We start from the raw sequence: 25469 nt of genomic DNA on the forward strand, positions 1-25469 counted from the left end.
TCCCGCGTTCTTCTTTTTTCTCTTTTATGTTCTTCACTTGTTCATTTCTTCTCTTTCCCCTTCCCTTATTATTTTATTCTACAATTTTGCGTCCTTTTTTCTTCTGTTCTTTAGCTGTTTGCTTTCTCTTTTATTCTTTTCTTGTTTTTTCTGCAAGAGAATTTATTAAGTTTGTTTCTAACCTGTCTAGATGAAATTTTACAGATGCAACTGAAACTCCTTGGCCTTCTTCCTTGTCAAGCTTCTTCAACCTCGCCGAACAAAGAAGAAAAAAAGGATGGGTCGTCATAGCTACTGGGTTTGCATTACAGGATGGGTCGTCATAGCTTCAAGCTCTAATTTTTATTAAAGTAGCATAACTTTAAGCTAATGGATTGAACCTTAGGTTCTTTTGGAAGATTGCATTGTGGGTTTTAGATAAATACTGAAATTGCAAGTTTTTCTAGAATCATCCTTGACTTTCACCCTTGTGCAAGTTTTGTTTTATATGGAACTTTATGAATATCCTTTGCAAACCATGTTCTATTGGGTAAAAAAAATCAATCAAGTAGCACATCACTAGATAGAACAAGAGACACATCCATATATCTTATTAAAGACCAAAGAATTGAAGACAAAGTAATCTCCCTAAGAATCTAACTTCCATTTTCCCGTCCATCCCGTCCTGACTGTCCCGTCCCATCTCATCCACCGCGTGCTCTAATGGGATAGATGGACGGACGGACGATTCGACGGTCCGTCTGGAAACAGAGCGACTATTCGACGGTCCGTCTGGAAACAGAGCGACTATTCGACGTCCCGTCGTTCATTCGACCGCTCGGATGGGACGGGTTTTTCGTCGGCAGATGAAAACACCGTCCCGTCTTCATCTGTGCACTGTATCCATCTAGTGTGGAACTAGCTAGAACTCTTTTATTGCTTCATGTGGGCCCATGGTTAACACAATTTTATGATCATATGCACATATAATGGATCCGAACCAAGATGATATGATCACTATGAAGAAGTGATGTCGGTTCAAATGATATATATCTTGATAAAAACCATGGGCGAGTTCTAACTGCGAGATGAACTGGCCATCTTCCGTCTAGTCTCATCTCGATCTCCAATCCGAGGTCTCGTTATCGGTAGAGATCCAGCCGGGAAACCCTAGCTCCCTCTGTGATTCTCTCGACGCTCGGTGCTTACTGGAGAACCTTAGCAGAGACGATTTCAATCTTTCCTGTAAGTTAACGTTTCGTCTGATACTCGTTGGCTCGAAATATTTTCAGTTTAACGTTCTCGGTTCAGGTTTCTGAGCTAGTGTATTGTAACATGTTCTCATTTCTGTTCGCTTTTTAGGATTCTGTCGTTCATTAGGAGTTTTTTCTACGGCGAATACGTGATCTTTTATTTAGAAATCTTGCACGCGAGATTCTTAAACAAATGCAATTTTATCGTGGTATTGCCTCTTACTAACTATTTGACAAGTAATTAGCTAATTGTTTTTGCCAGAACCTGAAAGATTTGGGGGTTCTTTCAAATTTATGCGTTCAGATTTAAACCCTGATCACGATCATGCGCATACGTATACTGTTGATAGAGTGGTGGATCTAGGAAGTGCTGCTCTTTTTCTGGCGTCGCAATTTAGAAAATGTTTCAGCGTTTCCCAGCCTCTTGTTTACTTAATTCTGCGATTGAAAGCACATATGGCTGAGCAAGTTGTCAACTTAGCCTCATCAGTTTTGGACAATGTACTTTCTGGACCAGTATTCGCCTTTCTATGTGTCGCTGTTGATCTGTGTTTCTTAAACTTCTTCCGGGCGTTGATTTCTGATGAGAGTTCGGCATACTGTCTTCATGTTCTTATTCTTCCCTTCCCGGTGAAGACTGGGATAGTAGAACGTATATTTGATATGTTTCTCGAGGACCTTATGGCATACAAATGATGCTTTTGGGCATATCGCAATCGTTTATCATCATGCTTGTAGTTTCCTCAATAATTCCCTTAATTTCATTTCATAACTGTAAACAAATCCAACTTAGCGCGGCTACAGAATCATCGATCATTTATTAGGTTCTCTCCGGGTCAGTTGTGTGGTATTTGATCATTTGCTGGAGTAATGGAATTTGGGATCTTGTTGCCATTTCTGAATGCCTTTCTTCGTAGTGCTTTGCCTAAAATACTGTTTTTTTCCTTTACGTCTATGAATTTGTGGTACTTTATCTTGCTACCCTGTTGATAAGGTTGATCGCTCTCCCAAATTTAATTTCTAATTTATATTTTTGCATTTTCGTACGTGTATGAACAGATTTTAAATCGTGCTCAGTTTTCCTCTCATTCAAATGGCCGCAAAGCCTTTGTCCACCGAATCCATTGCATTAACAGAGAAGAAAATGGACATGAGTCTGGGTATGTTCTTCTTGGTCTGACACATCCCATCTCTCCCTTTCCTTGATCCTTGATTTTTTTCACAGATGATATTATAAAAATGTCCAAGAAGAACACTTACAATGCAAAAAAACCGCCCAGAACCTCAGTTAGTTTTTCTTCCCCCCATTGTGCTCTCGTCAACGAATTCATTTACTGCCGATCACTTACGGTTCCAACCACATTTTGATAGAACAAAGGCCGAGGATTTGCAAAGTCTGTTGCACCTCCAAAAAACACCAAAGCACAGCGTTTTTTGAATTCAAGGGCGTCTGTTAGGCAGGTACTACTATTTAATATTTTCATTTAGGATTTAAATGTCCCGTTCCTCGGTCTAACTAATCAATTTATTTCACGTTAAGGGTGCACTTGCACGAAAAAGAACCAATTATCGATCAGATCAGTTTCTGTTGACGAATGTAGTAGCAAGGAATGCCCAAGTTACTCCAATCGTTAACAGAGGGATCAATTGGCGGAATAATAACCAGAGGTATGTTTATCTCCTGCCGTTTGTGTTAATGTTTATTGGTCGATGAAGTTCTGTTAGGTAAATTATGGCTTTTCAATTTCATCTTTATGGTTTTTAATGCTTCATAAAGTTCTTCAAAAAAAATAAAGTTCAAGAGGCCAATAATTCTTTCAAAAAAAATAATTTAAAGTTCTTCAAAAAAAGTGCTTCATTAAGTCAAACTTATCTATGATTTAAGGCGGCCTTCCTAAGGATAGATATTCAAGAGGCCATACAAGGGCTTGAGTATTATTACGAATTTTGGCACTTACACGTTAGAAGTTGTTGGAAGTATTGGTACGTTGACTTAGAGTTCTATATCAGTATTCGTGCTGGTTTATGATAATAAATCTCAAATACCTCTATTGCCCGGAACTTGGATGTTCATGTAAGATGACTCATTAGCCAGATTGATCTAGATCACGGCTTGAATAGTACTCCAATAAAGTTAATTTATCCAAGACATGCTGTTGAGAAAAGCACTTCCCTAATCACACTGTTATTCTGGTTCTCAGTCTTACATTCTTACCCAAAAGTTTGTGTAATTATGTATGCATCCCTGCTGTTTTTGACCACTGAAGCCCATGAGTCCATGACCATCAAACACTGTATAAAATTAGGGCTTCTTCACTCAAGAGAATAGACGTCTTTTTTGTGTCTCTCTTCGCCTCTTCGCTCTCTTATGGAGATGTAAGGCTTCTCAAACTGGCTTCGTGGAGGCTAGCTGGTTTGCTATTCTACATTCCTTCATCCTGGATTAATCTTTCTGAATCAAATGTCATCTCTGCGTCTGAAATAAGTAATCAGTTGGATGTCCGGAATCTTGGTGATTGATTCTTGGTGTGCCTGCAAAGGTATTATCTTGCGAATGTAGAGGCTTTTTCACCTCCTCAGTTGCACTCTCTTGTTTGATTGTGAAAATGGATGAGTCTCAAGCATTTGAGAGTTGTAAGAGGCCACTAGACCTAGTCAAATGGAAGCCTAGAAGGTGGAATTTCCTTCTCTTCCCGTACAAGTATGTCGGCATCTGAGCAAATGCGGGGGTTTGTGCTTGATTCCAAGTGGCTATCGGCCAATTTAGACTATTATCTCTACTGGTGAACTTCATCGCATTCTAGACAGTGTAAACAAGAAAAGAACAATTCTTGATAGCAAATGAAAGAGATTACAGGGTTTTATAGGAAGCCCTAATGGGCTGACTAGAGAGGGCCCTTAATGGGCTAACAAGAGAGAGAAAATAAAGACGTAATACTCAGATCAACAGACAGCATTCTCTGACCGTCTCCATGTTCTTAAGCTCTCATCTTTCCTTCCTAAAAGTGCCGTATTAAAATTTTCAAGTATCAATCGACTTTAGCCAAGTTAAGTTTCTGGCAAGTAAGCTTCTAAACCTGAGCCACATCATCAGCTCTGATGTCTCCTGAAGTGTGGTAAGCAGCTTCAGTTAGACAATGATTTGTTGATGTCGATTTCTTTGTGCAGACCTGCCGCGGCCAAGTCATTCCAGCCTCAGATTGCTGAAACCACTTCCACGGAGGTACAAAACTTTTCAATTTTATTCACCATCTCTTTATTAGCTCCTAATTTTCCCCCCTTATTTTTTTTTCGGCATAGGGAGGATCAATGAAGCCACGGGTACAGACGCTTGATGCCCTCTTTGCGAGCATGAAGCAGCAGAGAATGAAGGCAGTGAGCCAGCAGGTCCAACGGGGAGGTTCGAACTCGGTCCAGTGGAGGCACCAGAATCCCCGTGGCAGGATGCCTGGGCCTGTCCGCCGCCCGGCCGTCGGCACAGACCGTTGAACTTCATCATCAAAATCAACCTCTTGTTTCTTTCTTATTCCAGGTAACAAGATATTTTACAAAACAAGACTGTATAGATGCATTAGTAACGGCAGGCAGTTTCCGTCTTCGCAAACCTCCCTCGGACTCTCGGCTGGCTGTCAGCCAGAGCCTTTCTGCCTGCATACTGAAGAAGAGCTCAATTGGATTAGACAGCAGCAAGATTAAGAGTCTAGTGTATGCGGACAATGACAAAAATTGTCATTGTCTTCGAAGACCAGTCATTGTCAGCATCATCTCTCATCATCCGAGTTTGATTAATTTCCTAGCAAGACCAGAAGGCACTGCCAATTTTGTCATTGGCTCTTGCTTAAGGATCTGTCCCCCATTTTGACCCTGACTGTCATCAGTCATCAGTCCTGATCTCAGAATGGAAAACGGAACGAGAGCCCTTGCTAACTGTTCCGTCCATCACTCCGTCTGTCCCCGAACCTTACTCTTGCTGAGAAAAGTCGGGTAGGGAAGGGGATCTGTCTCCTGCTTGACCCTGATTATCATGAATCATCCATCCTGACCTCAAAGTTGAAAAAAACGGAAAGAAAAACCTGGCTCTTGTTCCACCCCATTCCTTTTTTGTCACCAATTGACTATGACGGATACCTGACAACATTTTCGTTCTGTCCCGTTCCATCATCCATCGTCCATTTCTCTCCTAACCTTCAATGGTGGGATATAGCGAGGACGGATGACGATGATGGTTCAGGTTTGTTGTCGTCATCTTCTGTAGACGACTCTGCATTTAATACTTTTTTTCTGGCAAGCGGGAAATTCAGCTATATACCTCGATTTTCCTCCCGAAGTTGCGCTTCATCTTCTTCCTCCGGTATCTTGAAAGCTTCTGCTCTCTATCCTCCACGCCCTCGCAGATCGTGGGCTGCCTCTCGTTGCGGGGAACACTCGGCAGTGGGAAAGATTGCCCAATTCTCTGATCTTCCGGAAGAGGGAAGAGGGTGTTGGTCTGATTTTCGCTGTAGATCATCTGATCGTGGGCTTGTAGAATGTCGCACTCGCTTGAATCTCTCCTCATTCCGTTAACTCCCTGGATGGACTCCGCGATGATCTCCTCCGGCGCGATCATGGAAGAGATTGCGGCGGCGAGGAGGTCGAACTCCTCCGGCTCCTCCATGATCGGCTCCGGCGCCTTGAATAGATCTCCTTCTCCTCCTAGATCGTACTGCGCCACCGATCGGTTCTGAAATTAAACGCTGGTTAACTTCAAAAAATCATCCCGATTTCTTGATCGGAGGAAGAAGAAATTGATTTCCGGCAATGGCGGGTTCAGGCTGATATCCGGCAAGAAAGGGAAAAACATCGTTGAAGTTTCTGGATACATCTCACTTTCTGGCTGAATTAGGGTTTATCGAAGCAGACGAGCTCGAGCGTTTTGGTTGATTTATAGAGAATCCTCCGTCACCGCGACAAGTCGTGACGGCGATCTGTTCGTCGTTGTCCTCAGGAATTCTTCTCCCGCTTCGCTTGTCCTTTCGGAAACTTCCGCGACTGTTGTGTGATTTTTTCCTTTGTTTTAGCTTCTGTGGCGATCGAGACGAGATTGGAGGATGGGACAGGGCATAAAAAAAAATTAAAAACTGAAGGCCGATCAGAGAGCGCCTTCAGTTTTTAAAAAATTAAAAAATTAAAAATCTCGGTGGGACCTCGCGATGGAGAAGATCGTCTTCGCTTTCGCCTTGTGCAGGACCTGCGAAGATCTAGGGTTTTGATTTTGGTGAACGGTGCGAGCTTGAAGACGAGGAACAGCGGCAGACGAACTTTTAGTCCGAGATCGTTCAAAACCGTTATCCGTCATCTGTCGAATCGGTGGGCCAGTTCATTTCCCTCTACGTCCTCCGTCATCCGTTTAAGATGACGGATAGGGGGAGGGATAATTGATAAGGGAGCGATGGAAAGAGAGAGATGTCAACAGATTGCGACTAATGATGGAATGGTGACGAATGACAGTAGAGATGTCAACGAATTCTCTCAGTAGATGAATCAACCACATAATTGTCATTTGTCCTCCATCCCAGATGGTATGCTTCGTGCATGAACAGATGACGATTCGTTTTCCCTTTTGGTGCTGATGCCTTGATGTCATTATCTTCCATTAGGGGACCTTACTTTAGACTAGTGTTTGTCCATCCTGATCCCAATATCAAATGACCATATTTTTTACGGATGTTTTACTGGATATCACAAAGAGGAAATTGGATATCCAGCTTTACCAATAACCGAGATTGGATGACGATCAGGGATATAGGTTGCAACAATACTGATACCCGATATTGTTGTGCATGCTAATATCAACATTCTAATGGCGGACGTCATCGAGGACGTCGTCCGGTCGGCACCGAGTATGATGGCTTGGTACCTAGATAAAATAGTGGTATCGAACGTTGACGGTGTCATCGTCCGACGGATGAAATCTTAACAGGGATATGTAACTACAATGAGATGAAAGGTGCATCCTATGTGTGGTACGTGAAGACTCTGACTCGAGGGAGGCGCCGAGTTTTGAGCTTGGATGGGGTCGCCGAGTGATGGGACGGTGGTCTCTCAAACCTCGTCATAGCGACAAAGACGCCTACAACCAAACGGAATCAAACCTTAGGGCTCGCACATACGGATTGATAACAACCGAAATTCGGTATTTATTTCATGATATTAGTACAATTTCATGCATTTAAAGAGCTTAAAAGTGGGTTGTTATCATCCATATACATGAAAATACTGTTTTCAAGTGATTTATGATTTTTCCCTAATTTTATGTTAATTCTATGAATTTTAAAGGATTTATTTGAGCTCGAAATAACTATTTTTGAATGAAAATGGCAAGTTTAATACTTAATTTCGAGATTTATCAGTATGAGGATGAATCAGTGAATTTTTTAGAATTTTCTAGAATTTTTTACGAATTTTTAGGATTTTTCTGAGATTTATTTAAAGAGGAAATGCATTTGTTCTAAGAAAAAAAGATATATTTATAAGAGAAAAAAAAAAGTATTGACATCATTTTCGAACTTTGAAGGGCCTTTTTGCAAATTTTTGTTGCAATGAGACCCTTAAAACAGCTCTCGGTCGTGATTGCAGGCGTAAAGATGTGATTTAAAATATTTTGGGGTTTTATTGCAATTCATTTATATTTTGTTTTAATGTTTTAGGAAAAAAGCGGAGGAGAGAGAATACGCAAGGGGTATATCTATAATTATTTTTGGGCGGCATCGGGGCGGCAAATATTTGTTTCGCAAAGGACTTGTATGAAAATTTCAGGGCGATATCTGGGGGCAACGACGTGGCCTCATCACAGCCGTCAGATGAGAATCTAACGGCGGGCAGTGATGGAGGCCACTATGCGGTAAGATTACCGCCCGTGTGACGCATGCAAAGCCCACGCACGGGCGGTGACGTGGCCGATTATCATTCGAAGAAGGCAACTCCAGATGCACACATATGTGCGTATCGAAACTTATGCAATTCCCGACTTTTGAATTGTTTTTTTGGTTTTATTTTCGCTAGGGGGGTACGTGGCGCAACGGGAAGAAGCCTGCTTGGAGAAGTTGAAAAGTCACTGGCCAGTAGGAGGGCGACACATCAGTGTGTAGTTTTAAAAAAAATATATATATATATATATATATATATATATATATATATATATATATATATGGATTTAAATCCAATGGCTAATATTGGTTTAAATTCATTTATTCATAACTTTTGATCCAGAAGTCTGATTGAGATGATTTTTTTATGGATTTGCTCGTATTGATCCCCTCTTTCTATCTGTATGGTTGGATCATTGAGATCAAGCCTACATTGATAGATATAAATTAATTACTAATTAGGGGTAAAATGGTAATTTTTCCATTTTACCTAGGTATAAAGGCCGAATTTCGAGAGGAGGGGTCATTCTTGATGGTTCTCTATCACATCTGCAAGACAGAGGAGCCCCAGCCTAGATCAACCTGTTTGGTACATTTCCCTTCATTGTAATTGAATTTTGGTGTATTTTGAATGAAATTAGTTCAATTTCTTGTTTGTTCTTCTTGATTCTGATCTGAAATTCTAAATCGCTTGGCGTGAGCGGCATGTACAAGACCTGATTAGGATTGAGAGGAGAAATTGAGGGATTCAACTAGGCATTCAACTACATTCCCAAAGAAAAACTAAAAAAAATTAACTTTGAATTCTAGGGTATTAAAACTTTAATTTCTTTTATCTCTATTACATAGTATTGTAGTCAATTCTAAATTATCTAATCTACAAAACAAACAAACCAAGTAAGAAAAACCTTCTTCTTAAGTCCCTCTAAAGTGAATTCCTTGATCCTCTCCTTTGGATCAATTAATTCAGCTTAGAGTCCCCTAAATTCTTCTACTCTTCTCATCTCTTCTACCTTCCTCTCTCAATTATCTTTCCAATTAGGTCAAATCGCTCCTCGTTGAAGATTAAGTTAGTCCTAATTATAGAAAATCATGGAATTGAACTCCTTAAGAGCCTCCCTGGGACGATACCATCACTCATCATGTGCATCTTAAGTGAGGTTTTATAAATTTTATTGTATGAACTAAAATTGACAACGACAAGAGCTAAAACTGCACAATTTTTACCCCTATTTTTGGCTTATCACGGACGGACTCATCCGTACCGGTAAGACGGTCAATTACACCATAGTTTTTCTCAATTACCTCTCTCACCTACCTAGCCCGAGCGCGGTGGAGTCAAGACGAAAATATACTACAATGGGTAATATAACGAGCAAGAGGGAGGACGGCGTACCTCGTCGGCGTGTGGCTCATCGCACAAAATCGTTGACAGTTACGGCAGTCGAAGCGAGTGTGGTGGAGAGGCTGTTGGGTTCTATGCTTTGGTTCGTCCATGGAAATCACGTTTCCATGGATGCGGAAGTGCAGTCGATCGATTCACGATCGATCTTTAAAACAAAATATTGAGTGTACCTTTTGGGGAACTTATTCCACCCTTGACATGCCCTCTTTGAGGTCGTTCTGAAGCCGTTCACGCATCCGGCCTCTAGAAGTATCCACGCGATCACTCGGCGCTTAGATCTCCACCTCTTCTTGTTCAAATCTTCTTGGAGACTATATCCTTGATTGATGTAGAGAATGAAGAAAGAAAGGGCTCTCAAATCAGGCTTGCGTGGGTGCTTCAAATGAGACCCCTTTCCCTCTTTATATTTCACTTAAGGGTTTTCTCAAAAACCCTCCAAAGTAAAATATATCCACCAATGCCCTTATGACCTTGTGTGTGTGACCCTCTAGGCCCATGCATCGTTCTAGTTAATAACTTTAATGGCCCAGTAACATTTATTGACCAACCTTATTAATTAACTATATCAACATATAGATTAATTAAATAAGGATCAATTTAACCCAATCGATAGGTTAAGTTTCTAGCCCGTGAGGTGTCAAGCTACATCTCGTACTCTAAAAGATACCGAGTAGTCTTGAACTCACTCGTGGAACCTTTACCGCCATCGGTTACCGTATATGTGTAATCCATCGTCCGCGTGAGACTCTCGAACAACTTAGGGTATGGTTTATCGTCAAATCCTCATCCGTCATTCGATTAGTATTGATGCTTTACGGGGATCATTGGAGAACACCTTTTTCGATATCCTCACTACCTTGGCCAGGGATTTTTCTGCATCGTCTTCCTTGAGTCAATCTCCTCTTTTACCGAGGGCAGATGATCCCATATTGACCACTCAATTATCTCCGTAAGCTTCTTACTACATCTGATCTATAACTTATTTGAATCCCATTATTAGAGGCTCGTAAGTCATAGTCAAAATGTAGTCGTCAACTCGTGAGATGTCCTTGGTGTCTCAGGTTAGTGGATCACTTATACAACCGAGACTTAAATCAACCTGATTGACGTTTAGGTCTAATACCATTCAGGGATTCATGCGAATCAATTCAATGAACTCTTTCTCCAAAGTGCACCCACTGTCTGTCATTAGTGTTGCCACACTACTAGCCACATGATCATCTATACTTATCGTATAAGTAGGATCAACTAGTGTTATTCTATCTGGATAATTTGATGTACGTCTCGACTATCTATTGAATTGGAATATTTAGAATACATGTTAAAAGCATGTGATTACTGCATTATGATCTTATCATAATTCACTAAGTCATTGCACATATTCATGGACTTCATTATAAATGTCACACGGAATAATGATGAATGTAAATGTTTTATTCAATGAACTTAAATAAGCATGGTAGCGTGATTGGCTTGATGGCCACATAATATCTATCAGAGGCGCCAGAGTGTACACGGCGGCTCGACTGACGAGAGGATGCAGGAGCGCTTGGTAAAGGGGCAGAGTCAAGGAAGGCGAGAGAGGCAACGGTCGCGGTTCCAACCAGCAACTGGTCGTAATCGACGCGTTTCGGGTGGGCACACAATGCCGACACGATGGACAACTACGGCGAGCGAGCATCAACGGGTTGATTCGCCTTCAAGGCAGAATTCCCGTCCAATAACGCAATGGCTTGCGAGGGTGGTGTGGTCGATTGATTGGATTCACACGGCACCCGGGAAGGTTAGTGGTGGTGACGATGTCAACACACCATCTGCGGGCACGCCGCCACTGTCTCTAGAGGCGACACACATCATGACTCGTTGCCAACATCAATTGCAGAACAGGCCTAACAACAACCAAATCAACCCACCAGCGTCAGTCGCGTCTCCACCTACACACGCCCCATCATGCATCATGACACATCGTCAACGCCAGATCCAAAACTGCCCTTTGACGTGACACGATATCAGGTCGTTTATTTTTATTTTATTTCATTTTACGTATTTTCTCTTTCCTCCAAGGCCTATATGTAGGCCAATGTTGCAAGAAACATTTGGGTGAATTTATTTTCAAGAATTGACTTTTCTTCTTGGAAGATTTACCCTACCCCCCTTTCCCCCTCTCGGACTGCCATTGTCGCCGCTGTTGTCATCACTGCTACTGCCGCGCCCTCGCCCAAGCCGCATGCTATCTCCCCTGGTCGCCGCCCCGCGCCCAGGCTGCCACCCAGCGCCAGGGCCGCCCGTGCCCCTTGGTTGCCGCCCAGCACCCAAGCCGTCGCCTAGCATCCAGGTCGCGCGCCCCCCTTGGGCGCCACCCAGCGCCCAAGCGGTGCGCGCACCCCTTGGCCATCGCCCAGTGCCAAGGCCGCCCAACGCCTAGGCCCGTGGGCGCCCCCTGGCCGCCGCCTAGAGCTAGAGTCACCCACGCCTAGGCGCGCGTGACCCTTGGCCGCCGCCCAATGCCAGGGCCACCCACGCCCAGGCCGCCCGCGCCCCTTGACCACCGCCCAGCGCCCAGGCCGCCCCAGCGCCCAGGCCGCCCCAGCGCCCAGGCCGCCCCAACGCCCAGGCCGCTCATTCCCCGACCCTCCACCGGATGCCCAGACCGCCCGCGCTCATCCCTGGCTGCCGCTCTTGGTCAACATCTTGCAACCTGACCGCTCGCGTCTAGCGCCCTCATTGTCCTCACGGCCGCTCGCTCTTGTTTGCTCCGTCAATGGATCATCTCTTCTTGAAACTCGTCAACGATACTTCGAGAATTCCCCGTGACCTCATCACGCACCATCTGGTGCTGAGGTATTCCTAAACTCTTTGGTGGGATATGTTCTTCGTCCAATATTCCTCGAGAGTTCATCCACCGTCGTTGGGTTTGTTCGGATTTTGGATTTTCAAATGACTAGTTGAATAAGTTTTTGAATCTTCAAGTAAACGATCTGATGGTCAGGACGCCAACGCATCGACATTGGACGCGTCTCCACCATCAACCGAAGTCAATGCCGCCTCTACGGACACTCCGCCACCATCAACCGAAGTCAACGCCGCCGCTACAGACATGCCACCACCCTCATCGGACGAAGTCAACACTCCGGCATCACGTACGTCTCCACGCACGCACGCCCCTTCACGCATCATGACACGTCGCCAATGGTAGATCAACAACTGCCCCTTGGCGTGACACGAAGCACGTCCCTCGTCTTTAATTTCTCGTCTTTAATTTCTTGTCGTTAAGTTGTATTTTTTCTTTCCTCCAAGGCATATATGTATAGGCCATTATTTCAAGAAATAGTTAGGCAATCACTATTTAAGAATTGAGTTTATTGTTAACTCTTCTTGGAGGACTACCCAGCCTCCCTATTTCTCTCCAACCCTACCTCCGCCGCCTCCGCCGTCACCGCCGCCACCGCCTCGCGTCGCCGGCCACCTTCTTCTCCATCTCTCTCCCTCTCTCTTTCTCTCTTGTCTTCTTTCTCTCCTCCTTCCCCCTTCTCTTCCCTCGCCTTTGGCCACCCAGGGCAGCCACCCAAGGCCACCCAAGGCTGCCGCCCCAGGCCAGCCACCCCAGGCCGTCTAAGGCAGCCCGCCCTAGGCCGCCCAAGGTGCCACCCCGGGCCACCTAGGGCAGTCACCCCCGACCGCCGAGGGCAGCCAACCCTTGGCCGCCCAAGGCTCCTGCCCGGACTGCTCAAGGTCGCCTTCCCACTAGTACTCGCGCATGCCATCCTTGACCGTGTTCGTTTGTTCGACCAGCTTTCAGCCAAGGCCGTTCAACGCTCGGAATGCCCAGACTATTTCGTCAAGTGGGCTGCTCAACGCCCGCATTCACCCAGTCTTGTCACAGTCAGAATTCCCCACAACCTCTTCACGCACTACGGTGCCGAGGGACACCTGACCTCTTTGGTGTCGAATTGTTCTCCGTCCAGTATTCCACGAGAAGTCTCCACCGCCGTCAAATTTGATTTGATTTGGATTTTCCTACAATTCTCTTTGAGAGTTTCTTTAGTGGTGTGAATTTGGGTATTGATTTTGGTACCTTGGCATCGTCGCGGTGGATGAAGACAGTACTTTCGCCCTTGACGAGGATCGGAGCTGCACCACCAGTATTTCATCGGTTTTAAACTCCGAATTCGACTGTGTGGATTTTTGTGGTCTGTTTTATCCCTCCATACAAACCCGTCTAGCACCCTCTATCCGGCATTGTCGTATCCATCTCCATCAGTCGCCCTTCTCACTAGCCGTCCTGCATCACGACTGTTCAAATTTATTGATTTTGGTGCTTAGCATCATTGCGGTGGTTGAAGACAGTACCCTCGCCCTCGACGATGAAAGGGGCTGTACCACCACTATCTCATCGGATTTAATTCTTTAGAAGCGATCGTGTGATTTTGTGGTCTGGTTTTATCCTGCCCATTCCTTAGTCGTCCATCCTCCCACACCAATTGTCGTCCCATCCCGTCTTCTCCTAGTTGTCATGCATCAGTTAGTCACAATCGCAATGGGCTGACCAAAATTGTGCAGATATGCTGGGGTGATCCAATTTGGAGAGGGCCTGGATCAAACACCTGGCGGAGGAGTCCACTAGAAGTGGAACTCAATAGCCCCGAGAGGTTTATCACCGTCGGGGAAGCGTGCAGTCTCAGAGGTGTCCCTCGAGGTGGCCATTAGCGGAGTGAGGGCAGGTCGGGGCTGGGTTGAGGGACTCCAACAAATTCCCAGGCGCGATCATCGTGTGAGAGAGAATTTCTTTGGCAACATCTTTGTCTTTTTCTCCACTGGTTGAGGTTTCAAGCGACCTGCAGCATGGGAAAAACTCGATCCCATCGTGGCTTTTTGTCTAGCTGAACAAGGTCCCGAGTGGCCAGCGGCGTAGGACAGAATCAAATCCTATCGTGTCGTTTTGTCTAGCCAGACGAAGCCCCGAGAGGTCGGTTGAGTGGGAAAGACTCAATTCTTGTCGTGTTGTTTCGTCTGGCCGGACGAAGCCCCGAGCAGATGGCGGCATGGGAAAGACTCAAATCCCCTGGTGCCGTTTCACCTGGCCGAATGAAGCCCCAAGCGGTGTGGGAAAGACTCAATTCCTGTCGTGCCGTTTCGTCTGGCCAGATGGAGCCCAAGCGGCTGACGGCGTGGGAAACGACGGCTGATTTCACAACAACTCGTTGACCTTGACGAATCGGGAATTGGGGTAGCCCATCAATCACGGTGAAGAAATTCCCCTATTGCACTTGTGACGGCCGTCGTTCGAGTTGGAGCTCATAATCCACCCAGCAAGAAAACCAGCACATTCACCCTGCAATTAGGAAGTAGGATAACCTGCAAGCAGGTAAGATTCCCCTCCTATCCCTTCTCAATCTTCCTCTTCTCCCCTCCATTTCTGTATCTTCTTCTTTGAACGAAGGGGGAGACCAAGAACAATAACACAAAATTTCTACTTCGTTATTTCCTGGTCTACCTCTTAGGGCACCCCCCTCTTCCTTTATAAACGGGGGAGGAAATGGACCCTTAAGTAAGTCAACAAAGAGGGAGGGAAGTTTGGTCCATCAAGGGGGGATCCTTATATAACGGGCACCCTCACTACAAAATAAAGAAAATGAAAACATAAAAAGAAACAAAGGGGAAATGAGGAAGGAGGGGTTTGAATTGCTATGGACCCGCCACCCACATGTCGGCACAAACACGCTGCATAGACGGGACGTGTCGTAGTGCGAAGAAAACAGGACGACGAGAACCAGAAAACGCAAAACACGACTAAAAACGATGCGAATGAAAATGCGATAACAATCATTTTTTCACTCGGTTGTCGATGACGGTAGCGGGCAGCGCGGACGACGTCGTCCATGGTCCTTGATGGCGTGCGCCATCACATTCAAACACAAAAATGGAGTTGAATGCGGATACTGGATATCAGTGCCTGATATTGGTCTTCCCAATATCTGACTATAATTTAAATATTTTTCCGCATAAATACGTATGTTATTCTTTGTATCGATCATGTTAAATACATAATAATCAACATATTTATAGATATTAACAAAACATTGACCTATATTTCTGCTAACGTTTAGGCCGCACAACTACTATCTTAGAGCCTATGCTAATCACAAATTTGTAATGGCACATTGGTGTATGTTGGGTGGGGAGTTATAATGTGTCAGCTGTGTCAATATTATTATAAATGCACTTTTCCCTATTATTAGAGGAAGCCTAGTTAGACATCACACATCATTTTGCTAACAAGTTATTCAATTAAAGTCGAACAATATTCTGCTTATAGTTTTTGTAAAACTAATGGTGGCGTAAATATTTGGATAACTTAATAGAACCAATATGAGACACCATCATCTAAATCAACACGGGCCAAATTAGCTCTGCCTACACTTGGGTGGGACCTGCCTGCACATGGAATGGGTTGACCGGTCAACTAACAGATACACATGAGATTTATCATGCACGTTAATACTCTTAAGTCACCAGAGTATTTTTTTGGTTTTTTCTCCCACATAAGACAGTTTTTGGCATAAAGGAAACCAATACCTGAATATCAATATCCGAGATCCGGTTATGAACATTTTCTATGGGCGTCAGCATAGAATATCTGTTACCATTATCCACCCCACCATCAGGACCTATTCAGCATCCGTCTGGATATCTGATCTCAATAAAATACTCTTTATTGCTATGATACCTGATACTGGCATCTGAAATAGTCTATATTTGATCTGGATACCAGATATCATGTATCGGATTGTCCAAAATCCGATGTTGGTCTGATATAGCACGAAAAAACACTAGTCCAGTGAAAGATATGTAGCATAAAGCTCATAAAGAAGAAATAACTGTGACATTAGGACATTTTTATATCTAGTTACTTGATATATATTAAAATATCGACCACTCAGAGCATTTTTCTTTTTCTAAAATTGGTTTACAATTTCAAGTTTCCTTTATACTATTTTCGTTAAGTGAATACAATTAAATTGCATATAACGGTATTTTGGGGTTGAAAAGGAGAAAAGACTAATATATGATCTCTATGGGTCTGAAGTCTATAAGTCTGTACTATAAAATCTGTAGTGATTTCTAGGGCACAGCAATTGCGAAGAGCAGTGTCTGGTGACTTCTTTAACAAGCGGCGCAGTCGATCGGCAAAGGTCTTTGGTTCATTTGATTCATCTTTCACCATGCAAATGTTGAACTTGAATATTCTCACCATCCATCCGGTTCCTCGTTATTGATTTCCGTTCGTGCTGAAAATTATTTGTTTCGTTTTTTCCTTTCCCATGATATATGATTAATTTCCGCATCGCGACGGGGTTGATTTTCTGGGTGAAATCTCCTTTGCTGTTGTCGGAGCAGTTTCTTTTAGCTGCATATTCCGCGCTAAACGTCGTAAATTAAGTTAGCAGGAGTTGATGGGTGATTAAGCGTAGTGTGCAAGCATTTCGCTCGATCATTCGCTTTCTGGTGACGGTCTCATATTCCATCGCCTTGTGGAGCGGCGTTGCTGCTTTTACCTCTTGGGACTGGCCATGAGACGCATATTTTTTTAACACTCTTCCTTAATTCTATCTACATCGTGAATAAATCTATGAGTTCATCACTTCTCTTCAGTTTTGTGTCAATTCTATCTATATCGGTCTGTTTCTCAATTCGTCGTATAATTTTCGGGATTAGCAAATGCACTCTGTCGCAAAACTTCCTTGATTAGCGTCAGGGAAATTCTATGTTTTGTGCCAATTTCTACGTTTGCAAGAACAATGAAGTTCATTCTTCATTTCTAAATATGAATTACTGAAACAGTGTAATCCGCTGTTACAGACGCATGAATGGAAAGACATTCTGATCTAATTTTCATTTAAGTGCAGGCTCACATGCCACCATCTCGTTTAAGTGGGTGTTAATCCAAACTGCGAAATTCGATTTTCATTCCACCTTTTACATGAAATTTTTATTTCATGTTATGTACTAACAAGTACACCTATTAGTTTTCCTTGTTACATAGCTTAAAGTCTAATCTGAAAATTCCGATTTTCATTACACCTTTTATCTGAAATTTTTATATCATATTATGTTCTAATTAGTATTACACCTATTAGTTTTCCTTGTTACATAGCTTAAAGTCTAATCTGAAAATTCCGATCTTGCAGCGAAGTCTGAAAAATATACTTCCATGTTTTTGAGCAATCCAACGTAAATTGATATGTGAAGACCCTATTAATGCTCAAATATGAAGTTGTATTTTAACGTTCTTATCAGTAAGTAGACACAATGAACCATGGCTCAATTAACCAGCGGAAGAAAATCTCTAATTTGTTATTGAACAATAATCGTCTTAAGATCAATGTGTACTAAGAACCTTGATTGGCATTGAATTGCTTGGTTATTTTAATGTCATATTGACTTATAATAGAATGCCTGTTCTAATGTCGAGTGGTTAAGTTACACTATAGGGTAGCTAAGGAAGAGGTATGGTAAATGAATAGAAGAATCATACATTTGTCAGAGCGATAGGGATATCGTGGGAAACAAGACAAGAACTGGCATGTTTTAGTAGGAGGTCGATGGTCGTAAGATGAACGAGAAGTCGCGTACAGAGTGGATATAAAGGAACAGGAGTTGTGAATGATAACTAACAAGACAAGGTGAGACAATGAGTACAGGTACTAATATATTTTAAAAAGGATAAATATATGAGAAGGACGGAAGAAAGAGGAGAGACCTAGAAGGAAGGCTGACGTTGGCAAAATACAAACCTTGAAGCAGCGTAGAAGTAACAGTAAATTAGACAGGCTGATTCTAGAAAGCGTAATGTTTACTGATGTTGCTTTGGTTGATTCCACTAGCATTGTCACCAAAATGTTGTTCATCTTCAAAGGAACAATTTATTCATTGTAAACTTTTGGTAACATGTTCTTACAATCATGCATGTGGTCATTGTAAGAAAAAAACAATTAGGGGGTCAGAGTTTGAATCTACTTGACATATGAAGTGAAAATTTGGTTTTAACAGTTTGAAACCTTTGATCAGACAAGTTGTTACATGAAGTACAAACAAAATAATTGATTTGATTTCTCTGTTTGTGTACAATATGACATTTTGCTCCATTGAGATTTTTTTTCTAGGAATCAGGTATGATGAAATTCATACTTTCTGAAAATTGTTTTTAATGAGGAAGATAAAGTTCATCACTTCGCGCAGACGATCAAGTTAGTGAGCCGTCTGATGGAAAACCTTCCCATGGAAGGTGATATGATCTGACAAGAGGACATCTCATACGTCACATTCTTATGAAGTCATCGAGCATGTTGCTTGATGATGTCCCTAGTTGAGACCACATACAGTGACCTAATGAGAAAATTGTTGGGTTTGTGCCTTCCTTAGTCCATGGAAAATAACGATTTCATGGATGGGGAAACCTATTGATCGATTTATAATCGAATGTATTAAGTGTATGAGCTGTTCTTACCTTCGGCCTCTAGAATTATCCACACGATCACTCAACGTTTAGATTTCAACATCTTCTTCAACTCTTCTTGAAAATCTATTAAATCGTTTCACCACGAAGACATTCTTCTTGGATGAGTAGAAAAGAGAATGGAGAAATGGAAGAGCTCTCAAATCTGACTAGCCTGGGTGTGTGAAATGAATGTCCCTTCTTTATTTATATTTTACTTAAAATTTTGTAAAAAATAAACTAAGTAAAATATATCCACCAACGCCCTTAAAACCTTATACATGTGACCCTTTAAGTCCATGTATCATTCTAGTTAATTATTGGCCAACCTTATTAATTACTTATATCAACATATATATGAATTAAATAAGAATCAATTTAACACGATTGGTAGGTTAAGTTTTCTGCCCATGGGGTACTAATTGCCAAGTTACACCTCGTGTTCTAGAAAACACCATGTAGTGTTGAACTCTCTCGTAGAACCTTTACCGTCATTGATTATCATATATGTATAATCCATCATCCGCGCGAGACTTTTAAACGACTTAGGGTATGGTTTATCGTCAACGCTAGTCCGTCATTCAATTAATACTAATGCATAACAGAGATCATTGGAAAACTCCTCCAATATCCTCACTACCTTGGCCAAGGATTTTCTGCATCACCTTTCTTGAGTCAATCTCCTTTTATACGTAAGGTGGATGATTCCATCTTGACCATTTAATCATCTCCATAAGTTTCTTACTACATCCGAATTATGACTTGTTTGAATTCAATAATTAAATGCTCATAAGTCGTAGTCAAAATATAGGCGTCCATTCACGAGATGTCCTTGGTGTCTTAAGTTAATAGATCACTTATACAACCATGACATGAATCAATCTGATTAGCGTTTAGGTATAATATCATTTAGAGATTCATACGGATCAATTCAATGAACTCTTTCTCCAAAGTGCACCCACTATCTGTCATTAGTGCCGCCACACTAATAGCCACATGATCAACTATACTTATTGTATAAGTAGAATTCTTTAGTGCTATTTTATCCGGATAATTTGATATCCATCTCAATTATCCATGAATTTAAAATATCTAGAATAATGTTTAAAGACTAATAAATATTATATTATGATCTCATCATAATTCAATATGTGATTACATGTATTTATGAACTTCGTTATAAACACCATACACGAATAATAATAAAAGTAATATTTTATTGAATGAACTTAAATAAACATGGTAGTATGATTGGCTTGACGGCAACATAATATTCATAAAAAATATGACGTGACATTTGAGAAATCACATGCTGATGACGTCGTCGGCCACACAAAGGGATGCCATCTGATGGAGGACCATCCAAGCGAATCAACGTCCAACCGCAAGCAACCTCACCGCGCAACCCAAGCCGACGTGAAGGACCCACAATTCAAATACACAGCGTGAGTTATCTTCTTCGTTTATCATGAACTTATGTCATTTTCGTTTCCTTTTCTCTTTGTTTTTGTGGAACTTCCCCACGTGTATTCGGGACTCCGCATTTGTTTTTCTTTCTATGTCGCATTCTGAACAGATGTCAGCCCCTGAGTGGCGTGGTTAGCCTAAATGCCACCCTAATAGGGCAGATTAGGGCATCCCCTCCCCCACCCTATAAGAAGGGAGAGGTGCCCTATGCTCAAAATGGGAGAATTTTGAAGGACTTTTGATCTTGAAGGAGTTCCCCACCCTCTACCTCCATCAATTCTTCGTTTTCTTCAGCTCCCTCACTACATTGGAGCGGAGGAGAACAAGGAGCCCCATCTACCAAGACCGCCGGTTTTCCAGCTCCCCAGGCGTTTTCTGAGAGTGCCGGACAACCTCACCCAAAAGGGGGATCTCGCAATACCACCGTCTTGATCACCGCTGGGACGACTAGTTAACACCGTCGTATCCTTGGAGCCCCTTGGCCCTCCCTTACCTCCTGCGACCTCCTCTCCCCTGTTTTCCTCCCGATCCCTTTTCTCCATCATACGAGCCCCCCGTCTCTTCTCTCCCATATTTTCTCCTGGTCCTCTCTTCTCTGTCTTCTCTTCCCGACGGCCTCCTTTCCCCGATCTGCTCAATGAGATCCCCCATTGCCTGCAATCTCATCCTTCTTCCTCGCGATAACCTCAAACCTTCCCATTCCCCTTCTCTCTCTACTGCGACCCCCTCGCACATTTCCGCCACCCCTCTTCCTTTTTTTTCCTGCGATTCCCCCCCCCCCCCCCCACCCTATTATCTCTTCCTACGCTGTTCCTCACCATCTCGCCTTGGAACCTTGTCTCACCCCGCCATTCTTCCAATATTGTGTGCCCCAAACGTCTCCCGTGGCCTCCTCGGCGCCATGAAAGTCTCTGTTGGCACTGTTGGCGCTGCGACGCTCGATCCGCTTGAACTGCCGACCCGATCAGGATGCACCATGTCTGAAGCATTCTGGGCTCCACGACGACAGAGCATGACTACCCCTCAGTTGATGGAGCTCTGACATGGCAAAGGTCGTGTGTTACCCAGAATCCTCGGTCTCCCTCGCCTGCCCAAACAGCCGCCCTTACACCCAAATTCCTTCGGGCCCTACTGACGGCATCTTGCCCTTGGAGGCGCCAATTGCCGCTGGTTCACCAGACGCAAACGGGTTGCCTTTCCCCCGACGAGGCTTCGCTCCACCGCGACTGCAGGGACATGGTCGCCTAAGGTCAGCCCATAATTTTCTCCCCTTATTTTGGTATTGTTATCTTTTCCTTGTGCCGACTGTGCGTGTGAACCTTTGACCAATCCAACCTTCCAGTCGCTCCACTATCCTCATTGCCTAACCGGGTCGGGTAGTTGTTAGCGATCCTTTGGGGCGGGAATACACCTCCAGAGTACACTAGTCACCCATAACTAACATCCAAGTGAAGGCTTCAACCCTGACCGGGGCACCCATCCGTAGGTCTCGAGTCACTCGCCGACATGCGGGGCACCTGTCCCTTACTAGCCCGTCCTGACGAACCAGAAGAGTCAATTCCCACGTTCGCGTCGGCCTATTATTTTTCATGTTTTCCTGCATCGGGTGCATACTTCTTGTTATCATCCATTCACTAAAATAGTTTGCCGAATTGTTGTGTTGCAACACGCGCCTATCGATCGCGGCCGTGGGCGTGTTGCATCACCATCCCTCTTTGAGAGCACATGAATATCATGATCTGATACGACAACATGACATGACCGGGTTGGAGGACGTCACATGTAATTGCATCATCGAGCACTGTAATGGATGATGTCACCAGTTGCAACCACGTCAATTCTGCGACCCGATGATGCAACATGATGTGACTGGGTGAGAGGATGTCACATGATGATAACATAATTGCCCTCACGGATGGATGTCATCTCCATTTGAGACCACATCGATATTGCTACCTGACAAGATCACGTGATGCGACCTAGCGAGATGACGTCCCCAATGTCACACACTGACTAACATCATTGAGCCCACCGATGAATAGCATCCTCGTATGAGACCACATCAATATTGTGACCCGATGAGACAACATGACATGACCAAGTGAGAGAACAACTCAAACATCACATTTCAACAACTTCTTCCTTGAGACCATGTCAATATGTTGACCTGACGATAAAACGCGACATGGTCGAGTAAGAGGATGTCCCTAATGTCACATGCTAACGACGTTGTCGGCCATGCAGTTGGAAGACTTCCCCCTTCAGACCACATCAGTATCGTGACCCAACGTCACAACGTGACGTGACCGAGTGAGAGGATGTCTTTGACATCACATGCCAATGACGTTGACAACCACGCAGTTGGACGACTTTCCCTTGGAACCATGTCAATTATGTGATCCAAGAACATGATGTGATGTGACCAAGTTAGAGAATATCCTGATGGCGCGTGCCATCAAGGATCACCGACGACGTCGTCCGTGTCGCCGGCCACCGTCATCGAAAGCCGGGTGAAGAGATGCTCGATTATCTTGTTTTAATTTTTGTCATTTTTTCTAGTCATGTCTCGTGTTTTCTTCACAGTCGTCATGTTTTCGTCGCACCATGATGCGTCCCGTGTTCGTGTTTTAACGTCATGGGAGAGGGGCCTCCTATTTCCCCCCCTTTTCCTATTTCATTTCTATTTTAATTACCCATCTATGTGTAATGGGGGCCATTCTATAAGGGCCCCTAATGGACCTATTTCCCCCCTTTTTGTTGACCCATTTAAGGGGCCCAAACCTCTCCCCTATATAAACGAAGAGGGGGGCGCCCTAATAAAATTAGACCAGGACGAGAAAATTTGGGTTTTTAGTCTATCTTGGTCTCACGATTTAGAAAATACAAAAAAGGGAGAAAAAGGAAGAAAAAAAGGAAAGATAAGAGAGGAGAGAGAATGGGCAGAACGGAACGGGGTCGGGTTCGCGTCCATTCCATCCCACCCCTACACCCGTTCTAGGGCTTCGTTTGACAGAGCCACCGTCGGAGCCCTAGACGGCTGCCGGTGCAGGTGGGCCGCCACCGCGCCACCCCAGCAGCAGGCGTCGCCGCAACAAGCGGGCGCCGCCGTGACCAGTGGGCGCTGCCGCGACCAGCGGGTGCCGTCGCGACCAGCGAGTGGCGCCACCAACAGCGGGCATCATCGCCAGCACCGGCGTCGCCGTCAGCAGTGGGCGTCGCCGTGACCAGCGGGTGCTGCCGCGACCAGCGGGCGCCACCGCAAGTAGCGAGAGCCGCTGTCAACAACAGGCACTACCGCTAGCAGCGGGCACCGCCGCCAACAGCAGGCGCCGCCCCCAGCAGCGCGGGCTGCCACGACCAATGGGTGTCGTCGCGACCAGCGGGCACAGCCGCCCCACCTGACCGCAGGCGCCGGGTGCCGCCGTTGCAACCAGAGCAGCCATAGCCGCTAGGGTGGCTGCAACCGTCGACGCCGGACGCCACTACCGAGCATCATCGTTGCCCCCTTGTGCCACCACCTCTCTAGGCGCCGCCACCGGACATCTCCACCGCACTCTGCGCCCTTGCCGATCGACGTTGACCCGCGACGCCTCGACAGACGACGCCCCAGGGCACCATTCCTCGCCGCCCCGAAGAGGTCGTCACCCCGAGTGCAGGACATCCTCAATGAATCTTCCACTGACCTTTACGAATAGCTACAGCGCTACCTGGCCTGTCGAGCCGCTGTGATCTCTCCGGCGACTCTCCGCCCCACCCGCTTTGAATTGTCGCTCACCGTTGATGACACTACACTACGAGCCACCGCCAACGAGGTACGCGTCCTCTCTCGTCGCTCGTTTATTTACCTCGTGCAGTATATCCTCGTCTTGACTCCACCGCGCTCGGGCTAGGTAGGTGAGAGGGGACGAATTGAGAGAACTACGGTCAACTGAGTGTCTTAATGGTACGTACGAGTATGTCCGCTACGTGCAAGCCCTACGGATAGACTCTGTTCGGTTGTAGATGCCTTCATCGCTCCAATGAGGTTCGAGAGGCCACCGTCGCCCCACCCAGCGACCCATCCAATTTTGGAGCTCGGCGCCTCCCTCGAGTTGGAGCCTGCACGTACGACACGTAGGGCATTCAACGCATCGTAGTTACATTGGCCTGTTAGGGTTTAGAACCGTCGGGCGACGACACTGTCGTAGTCCGATACCATCATCCCTTATCGGCACTGAACCATCATATTCGGTGTCGACCAGACGACGTCCCCGACGACGTCCGACATCATATCCCTAACGTCACATGTTGACAATATCCTCGGCTACATAGTGGGAAAACTTCCTCCTTGAGACAACGTCAATATTGTGACCAAACGACAAGATATGACGTGATTGAGTGAGAAAATGTCATTGCCGTCACATGCTGACCACACCATCATTCACATGGTTGGATGACTTCCCTCCTTGAGACCACATCAATACCATGACCCGCCGAAATGAGGTGATGTGACTAAGTGAGAAGACATCACATGTCGACGATGTCATAGGCCACGTGGATGGACTACGTCCCCCTTTGCGACCACTTTAGTACTGTGAGACGACAGGAAGTGAGTGTGTGATGGACGAACAATATGCATATAACCAAACCACCTAATTAATAAAATTTTGTGTCATGTGTCAAAAGATTCATGATGGAGGGTGTCAGTCTACTCCATCGGAGACATTTTCAGAGCCTTCAGCATCGTCATCTATGGCCCCACCGATTTGCGTCCAACTCGACTGACACAGCCAAGGTTGATGACGTGTCGGCGGAGCAGATTTCCCAGGTTGATGACGTGTCGGCGACGCTTCTTGAATCTCCCAAGACCCCCGGAGTAATCTCGACGAAGGCCTCTTTCGATTCTTGATGGCGGCGACTTCTTGAAACTCTTTCCTCGCACCGGAGTGATCTCGACGGCGCGCTTTTAACACGTCTCCTCGGAG

At 44.7% G+C, this 25469-nt stretch overlaps 2 protein-coding genes and 1 long non-coding RNA gene across 3 annotated transcripts; 2 read left to right on the forward strand and 1 right to left on the reverse strand.

Moving 5' to 3' along the window:
• Positions 1-1001: 1001 nt before the first annotated feature.
• LOC144701258 (uncharacterized) lies at positions 1002-4830 on the forward strand. The gene is made up of 7 exons (XM_078573019.1): positions 1002-1224; positions 2292-2392; positions 2458-2519; positions 2604-2693; positions 2773-2900; positions 4401-4455; positions 4533-4830. The coding sequence occupies exons 2-7, from the start codon at positions 2326-2328 to the stop codon at positions 4719-4721; spliced, it is 591 nt and encodes a 196-aa protein (XP_078429145.1). The 5' UTR covers positions 1002-1224; positions 2292-2325; the 3' UTR covers positions 4722-4830.
• LOC144701437 (uncharacterized) lies at positions 4731-6567 on the reverse strand. Its single transcript, XM_078573245.1, has 3 exons — positions 6460-6567; positions 5542-5952; positions 4731-4887 (listed from the first exon to the last, which is right to left on the reverse strand). Exons 1-3 carry the CDS (start codon positions 6565-6567, stop codon positions 4804-4806), a joined length of 603 nt encoding a protein of 200 aa, XP_078429371.1. The 3' UTR covers positions 4731-4803.
• Positions 6568-16659: 10092 nt separating this feature from the next.
• On the forward strand, positions 16660-17621 carry LOC144701259 (uncharacterized). The gene is made up of 2 exons (XR_013580963.1): positions 16660-16735; positions 17450-17621. It is a non-coding gene; the product is annotated as an uncharacterized LOC144701259 (long non-coding RNA).
• The last annotated feature ends 7848 nt before the right edge of the window (positions 17622-25469 follow it).

The sequence above is a fragment of the Wolffia australiana genome, chromosome 3 (genome assembly GCF_029677425.1).
Source record: "Wolffia australiana isolate 7733 chromosome 3, ASM2967742v1".
NCBI lineage: Eukaryota > Viridiplantae > Streptophyta > Magnoliopsida > Alismatales > Araceae > Wolffia > Wolffia australiana.

Excerpts from the sequence above, each read along its gene's own strand:
- LOC144701258 (XM_078573019.1), top strand. The coding sequence starts at position 2,326 with ATGGCCGCAAAGCCTTTGTCCACCGAATCCATTGCATTAACAGAGAAG. Across the intron at positions 2,901-4,400 it reads TGGCGGAATAATAACCAGAG|ACCTGCCGCGGCCAAGTCAT; the intron begins GTATGTTTATCT and ends TTCTTTGTGCAG. Across the intron at positions 4,456-4,532 it reads CTGAAACCACTTCCACGGAG|GGAGGATCAATGAAGCCACG; the intron begins GTACAAAACTTT and ends TTTTCGGCATAG.
- LOC144701437 (XM_078573245.1), bottom strand. The coding sequence starts at position 6,567 with ATGACGGATAACGGTTTTGAACGATCTCGGACTAAAAGTTCGTCTGCC. Across the intron at positions 5,953-6,459 it reads AAAACCCTAGATCTTCGCAG|AACCGATCGGTGGCGCAGTA; the intron begins GTCCTGCACAAG and ends GTTTAATTTCAG. Across the intron at positions 4,888-5,541 it reads ACTTCGGGAGGAAAATCGAG|TATGCAGGCAGAAAGGCTCT; the intron begins GTATATAGCTGA and ends GCTCTTCTTCAG.